Source organism: Chroicocephalus ridibundus, chromosome 14 (genome assembly GCF_963924245.1).
Source record: "Chroicocephalus ridibundus chromosome 14, bChrRid1.1, whole genome shotgun sequence".
Lineage (NCBI taxonomy): Eukaryota > Metazoa > Chordata > Aves > Charadriiformes > Laridae > Chroicocephalus > Chroicocephalus ridibundus.
This window is the reverse complement of record NC_086297.1, coordinates 4127817-4134726: the sequence shown is the minus strand read 5'-3', so window position 1 is coordinate 4134726 and position 6910 is coordinate 4127817. Positions and strand designations below refer to the sequence as shown.

At 62.1% G+C, this 6910-nt stretch overlaps 1 protein-coding gene across 4 annotated transcripts; it reads right to left on the bottom strand.

The window, feature by feature from the left end:
* Positions 1–261: 261 nt before the first annotated feature.
* NPTX1 (neuronal pentraxin 1) lies at positions 262–6575 on the bottom strand. 4 transcript variants are annotated; one of them, XR_010073332.1, is made up of 8 exons: positions 6061–6575; positions 5745–5952; positions 5108–5352; positions 4823–5002; positions 2962–4692; positions 1036–2424; positions 765–939; positions 262–505 (listed from the first exon to the last, which is right to left on the bottom strand). XR_010073332.1 is itself a non-coding variant. In XM_063352370.1 (5 exons), the coding sequence occupies exons 1-5, from the start codon at positions 6508–6510 to the stop codon at positions 4471–4473; spliced, it is 1305 nt and encodes a 434-aa protein (XP_063208440.1). In that variant the 5' UTR covers positions 6511–6575; the 3' UTR covers positions 2646–4470. The 4 variants fall into 4 exon arrangements, 1 of the variants encoding a protein (XP_063208440.1); XR_010073331.1 differs by having other exon boundaries at positions 262–951; XR_010073330.1 differs by having other exon boundaries at positions 262–939.
* Positions 6576–6910: the final 335 nt, after the last annotated feature.

The following is a 6910-nucleotide window of genomic DNA, read 5'->3' as shown; positions in this document are numbered from 1 at the left end:
CGATGCCCATGTGGGGCTGAGAGGCAGATCGAGGGCCCCCTGGCAGCCTCGGGGAGCCTGGGAGGTGATGAGCCGGGAGGTTTGTTGCCCCTCTCCTGACGCAGGATCTCGGCTCCTCCAGCTCCAGCCCCCTCGAGCAGCATCGGCAGCCTCCCACCCGCTCTGCCCCTGCGTCCCGCCGCCGCGGGGAGCGAGACAGCCCCGCTTTAATCGTTGCAATGTTTGCCAGCTACCAGCAGAAAAAACATATATGCCCGTTAGTGTAATTTTGGGTTTGTTTTTTTATTGCAGTTTAAATTGTAGTGCAGCACAAGCCTCCAGCTGAGGGTACCGCTTCCCTCTCCTGCGGTAGCGGGTGGGCTCTGTAGCTTTATCTCGGCGCCTGGGGTGGCTGGGTGAAGCCGAGAAGACGGTTGTCGCCATGGGCAGGGCCCTGCTCGGAGCCGGGGCAGGGCCAGGTGGGCTGGCGGTGGCTGAGAACAATCCAGGAGCTGCCACCCGTTCCCTGGGTAAAAATAGCATTCCCCTTGCAAAGATGTAGGCTGTTCCCAGTGACACGAAACCAAGCAGCCTGTCCTTGGAGCAGCTGGTTTTCGGGGGCGGGGGGGAAGGGGATGGTGTCTGCGTCGCCGGAGAGGGCTGAGCTCCGCTCCGGGGCCGGGGAGGAGAGCGGAGCTGCCTGGGGAAGGCGTTTCTGGCTGGAGCTCTGCAACGCTGATGCCTTTGTAAGGTTGTCAAGATGCCGGTCTAAATCAGCTCTGCACCTGGGGAGGATCTGGGGCATCGTGGAGCGGGGAAACTCTTGGTTGCACCGTTCACTTCAGCACCCCTTCTGTGTCCTCTGGCATCGCGCCCCGGCTTTAATTCCTGTGCCTGTGCTGCTCCCCATCCTGCCCACCTCCAGCCTTGGCAGCCCATCTGCGCCTCCTCTCTAATCACCTGCAAGAGTGACTGATGAGCGGCATCTTACACTCAGCCTGTCCCCCGCGGGGCTCTGTAAATCGCCCTAAAACGGTTTTGATGTCATCATTTTACCTCTTGCCCCAAGGAGGATTCCTGACGCTGACCATCCTCTGCCAAGGGTACCCGGCGCTGGTAATTCTGCATCTGCTTCTGCCCGTGGCTGGCGGACAGAAAACAGGCCGGGTCCCCAAACCTGCAGTTTGGCTTGAGGCATCCCCCGTCTCTCCCTCGCCCGGTTCGCTGTCGGCTGTGTGGTTATGTGTGGTTGTGACTCGTGTGGTTACGTACTCATATGGTTACTCGTATGCTGAAATACATAACCATACTTGGCTGTCTGGGTATGACTCGAGAGATTCCTCAAAGGCCCTGGAGCAGTCGCAGGAGCAAACCCTCCCAAGGAAAAGAGGCTTTTTGAGGCTGGCAGGTGCCAGGTGAATCACAGAATCGTCATGGTTGGAAGGGACCTTTGAGATCATCGGGTCCAACCATACACACACCAAAAAAACAAAAAAAAACCCCCAAAAAATAACCAACCAAAAAAAAAAAAAAACCACAACAAACAACCTACAATCTCTGCCACTAGAGCATGCCCCGAAGTGCCAAATCTGCACGTTTCTTAAATACCTCTAGGGACGGTGACTCAACCCCCTCCTCCCTGAAGGAGAGGGACACCCTGGGGTGGCTGTTCCCTGTCAGAGGGAGATGCAGGAGGTGGTGGGACGGCTCAGGGATGCCGTTAGCAGAGGCTGCAGTTGGCTGTAGCTGATGCTCAGGAAGATGCAGCACAAGCGGCCGCGGGAGCCTCCCCCCCGGCCCCCGCCAGCCCCGGAGCTGAGCCCCACCGGGCACAAGCAGCCAGGGCTCTGCGTCCCTCCGGGCTGTGTCACCGCGTCCTTGCTCTTAGGGAGGAAGGAAGGGGAGTGCTGGTGTCCCCAGGGGCTGCGTGGTGCCCGAGGCAGCAGCACTGAATGGGACCCAGACAGCTGCCCTTCCCAGCTGCGACGGGATGGGGGGAGTCACGGGTGCGGGGAATTGTTTCTGGCTGGTTATAAGGAGTAAATCATGGTTTTCCTGCTTGTATCCGACGCTGAAAGCAGTGTATCCGCCAAGTCTGTTCTGCAGCAGGTGCGCAACAAGGGGGAATTTGTAGCAATTACTCGGGAACAGCACACGCCGCCGCGCCGCCAGGTCCTCGTGTCCGTGACGCAGGGGTGGCCTCCAGCCACGCGCCCCAGCGTCACCCCCGCGCTCCGATGTGTCCTCTACAGCGACGCTTTCCAGGAACAGGCTCCGGAGTCCAGCCCCGCTTCCCCAGGGACGAGCGAGATGCCCTGAGCGTGGCTCCTGCCGCACCGGGAACGTTCGCTGCAGGGAGCCGACGGGCATCGGGCACTGCGGGGTGTCACTGTCCCCGCCAGCGCGGCAGGGGCGGCCCGAGGGAGCTGAGCTGCCAGCCTGCGTCTTGGGGGGAAAAAAAACATAATCAATTTGTATGACGGGGTTGCATAAACTTGGGAAAGATGTGGTCTAACGCTCCAGGAGGAGAAGGGGGGGGGGCTGAGCAGGCGCCGAGGGGATCCAGGCAGAAATTCCTGCTTTAGGCAGGCAAAACCCTCCCATGCAGAAAATTGGGCTCCCGAGCATTGGCAGCTCAGGGAACCGACACATTGAAAAGACCCTGGTGTCTTTCTTCACTCTTTATTGTGTAAAAATAAAGTCAACAATTCATGTAATCTCGGCAATAAAATGGAAAAAGCATGAGTTTCAGTAGAAACAGTGCATTTTCAGAACTGCTGATGCGGACTGGACGCGTCGTATATCGTAACCCATTCAAAACCCAAAGGAGACAGAGCAAGTAATAGGAAAAATGTACAGCTTTGGTTAGCAAAATAATGACAAATTAAGATACATTTATTCTCTTCCCCTACTATACACTATATACATTGTGTTGACATCACACCCTTTTTTTTTTTTTTTTTTTTGGCAAATCTGACGCACCTGGGACTGGAGGTTAAACCTTTTCTGTGGTCTTGTTGTTCTCAGCAGGTTGTGCCTCTCGCTGTGCTGACGGGAGCAGGTTCTTAGGAGGAACTTAAAGTAACTCACCACCTTTTTCTCTCTCTCTCTCTTCTTTTTTTTTTTTTTTTTTTTTTTTTTTAATAAAAAGAGCACGGTTTAAAATCTGCTGCCCTGAGCCACAGTTCGCAGGAAGGTCTCTCGTTGCGGGGGGGTGTCGCTGCCCGTGCTGCTCTCCGGCTGGGCGCTGGCTCCCCGGAGCGACGGTGGCCGGGCCAGCTCGGTGCCGCTGGCCCGGGGCGGCCGTGGCCTTGCCCGGCTCCCTGCGGGCTCCTCCGCTCTGCGCGTCTCTTTGCCACATCTTTGGAGTTGGTCGGGGAGGCTCTGGAGCCCTGTGTGAATTCTCTGCCTCGTCCCCCACTGCCACCCAGGGCGGCCCTCGGGGGGTCAGTGGGGGGGGCTGGGGGGTGATTTCGGCAATCTGTAGTACAAACCAGGAGTTTAGAAAAGGAAACCATACAAAATGCATCTATTATTTCAAAATACGCTTCTTTATCTCTTTTTTTCCTGCAGAATCTCAAAGTACTTTTTTTTTTTCCTCAGGGAGCACTGCTTAATTCTATATTTTTTTTTTATCTTCATAAAAATACCCTTTTTTTTTTATTGATAATAAACTTCCCTTTACAGTAAGAGAAACAACATAGTGTATTATCAAAAGCAGAAAGGCTTCAGACTTTTCAGTGGTAGCTAAACTTCCAGGGGACGGTAAAGGCTATTTTTCACCAGCTACGGCGCGTAGGAGGCCTCGGGGGGCTGCAGACGGGGGGGGGGCCGGGGGGACGTACCTGAGTGCGGCAGGTTGGGGAGCGGGGCCGGCGGGGGGGGATGCCCATCCGGGGGGGCCCGTCCCAGTGCCCGCCGCAGCCCGGGGCTATGGCTGTGGTGCTCGGGAGCGGCGCCGGCCGGGGAAGCGGGGGTTCCCTTACCCGGGGGTGGGGGTGTGTGGGGTGTGGGAACGGGAGGTCACCCCCTCCTCGGAGCCCCAGGGGTGCAACCAGGGAGGGGATGTTGCAACCCTCCTCCGGCTCCAGGGGCACCATCCTCCCAGGGGGGCTTCAGGCCGGAGGGAGAGGAGCCCCGGGGGGGGCTCTGGTCTGGGCACCGGTGCCCAGGGAAAGTGGGGCCACCCCGGGGTAGGGGGGAAAGGCGGCAAAGCGGGGGCTGGGCCCAGGGGGGGACAGCAGAGGCTGGGGGGGGGGGGGGTGCAGCCACGCCAGGCCAAGGCACGCAGGCGTTGAAGGACATTGGCAAGACAGAAACCGGAGGGTCGTGGGGCTCTGGGGGCAGCCCCCACTCCTCAGGACAAGACGGGTGGCTTCGTTCTCGGTTGTTGTTTTGCGCAAAAAAAAAAAAAAAAAAAAGAGGACAAAAAAAAAAAAAAAAAGAAAGAAAAGAACACGATGAGAAGGTTTCTCTCGCTTGTCCGTGGCCCTAGTTGAGCTGGCGACAGGCCTCGAAAGTCCACTTGGTGGCCCCGCCATAGATGTCAATGTTGGCCTCTGCCCAGGCGATGACGTTGCCGGCAAGCGCGCGGGTGCTGCAGGTGGCCAGGCTGTACACCTCCCCGGGGCTCAGCTTCCTGTCCCACACGTTGAAGTGGGCCAGCTCCCCCACGAAGGCCTGTGTGGCGTCAAACCCACCGCCCAGTGTGTCCTGCGAAGGAGCCACCGTCACTGGGGGCACACAGCTGGGCTGCCGCGTCCCACCCCGGGAGCGTCCAGCCCCTTGGGGGCACCCAGCCAAGCAGGGACCCCCACGCCTGCCCTCCCCCCCGAGCCCTTACCTGCTCTTGGCCCAGGACCAGGACCCCCTGGGGCTTGATGGGGTGGTAGGGCGCCAGGTTCTCGCCGCTGCCCGTCTGCGTGCCGTCCTGGTAGGCTTCCCACACGCCATCCCGTGTGGTCCAGGTGACGCAGATGTGGTGCCACTTGCCATCGTTGATGACAAAGGGCAGTTTGGCCACCTGCAGGTGGTGGGTCAGGGTGGTGGGCACTGTGGTCCCCCATGCTGCCCCCCAGCCGGTGTCCCCCTCCCCGCCCCATGCCCTCCCCGCTCCCCAGGGCTGTACCTTGTCGTTGATGAGGATCTCCATGGGGTTGTTGCCCCACTCAATGAGCACCAGCTCGTTAGCCTGCCCAGGCACGGCGTAGGAAAAGGGGGTGCCCATGCCGGGGGAGGCGTTGGACTTGATCCACATGCAGATGCTGAAGGCGTACATCTCGGGCAGGCTCTTCTTCACCTTGGCGTACATGTAGTTGGTGCGCAGCGGGAAGGTGAGCTGGAACCTGTCCGGGGGCCGGTTGTCCTTCTGGCCTGCGGGGGCACGGTGGGCTCTGTCCGGACCCCCTCTCTCCCCACTTTGGGGGTGTCCGTTCCCCCCACCCCCCCCACCCCGTTACATAACGGGCCTTGGGATGGCAGCGAGAAGCAAATCCCTTCGGCGCTGCCCGGCTCCCTAATCCCCGGCACGGGGCAGCGCCCGCAGCATCCCCCGCTCCTGCCGCCGAGCCCGCGGGCACCGTCCGGCTGCAGCCGGGGGCAAGGGACCGCTCCACGGGTGACGGATAGGACGCAGCACCCGGCCGGGGCGGCTCAGCGTCCCCCCGGCGAGAACGGGGCGCTGGGGCGGGCACGGGGGAGCTCCGGGACGGCGGGGGGGTGGTGGGGGAGGCTGGCGGGGGTGTCCCGCGGGCAGCGCCCGGTACCTTTCTCCAGGTCGGTGATGCGCTGGTGCAGCGACGTGAGGGTGCTCTCGATCTTGCCGCGCTCCTCGGACTCGTTCTTGGGGTTGAACTTGCCCTCCTCCAGGCTGTTCACCCGGGACAGCACCTGCTTCTCCAGGTCGTCGATTTTGTTCTGCAGGATGTCCTTCAGGTTGTTGGTCTGGCCGGAGGAGTTCATCCTGCTGAACTGCTGCAGGGGGCGAGCGGAGGAGCGGGACGGTCACCGCCCGACCCGCCGCCGGGCTCCGGCTGCTCCGGGGGCGGCGGGAAGGGAGTGCGGGGGGGGAATGTCCCGTACCTCCAGGTTCTCCAGCCGGGTCTTGAGGGACTGCAGCGTCTGTCCCAGCTGGCTGAGGGTCTCGGTGGCGGGTGCCCGCGACAGGTCGCCCATGGTGTTCTTGGAGAAGCCGCTTTTCCTGCCGGTCCCGCCGCCCTTGGGCTCGCCGGGCAGCGCCTCCAGCACGCTCTGGCTCTCGCAGCGGCCCAGCTTGGCCGTCAGCTCCCGGATGGTCTCCTTCTGGTTCATGATGGTCTCCTTCTGCTGCAGCACCGTCTCCCGCAGCTGCAGCACCGTGCTCTTCAGCTCCTCGGCGGAACCCCCGCCCGGGGCGGTGGCGGCGCACATGTCCCCGTCCAGCGGCACCGAAGTGCAGATGAACCGCGTCTGCCCGAAGCCCTGCCCGCGGCCGCGCAGCCACAGCAGCGACAGCAGCAGGAGGAGGCGGCTGCCGGGGGCCCCCGCCGCCATCGCTCCACCGCCCGCCCCGGCCCGGCGCCGCCGCTCTCCGCCGGGCCCACTGCGGCACGCGGCCCCTCTTATAGCGCCCGGGCGGGGCCGCGCGCCCTGACGTCACGGCGCGTGGAATCCCGGCCGCGCCGCGGGGGGGGGGGGGGGGGGGCGTGAGGGTGTGCGGGGAGGGGGGGATACACACGGGTGCGTGCACGCGCGTGTCTGGGGGGCGCGGGAGGGGAGGGGGCGGGTGTGGGAGCGATCGTGCGCCGTCGTGAACCCCATCGAGGGGGGTGCTACAGCGAGCGGCTGCGGGGGGCGTGTGGGTGCGTGTGCGGGGGGTGCATGCGTGTGGGTGGGGTGTGCGGAGGGTGCGTGCGGGTGCGGGGGGTGTACATGCGGGTGCGGGGGGGGTGTA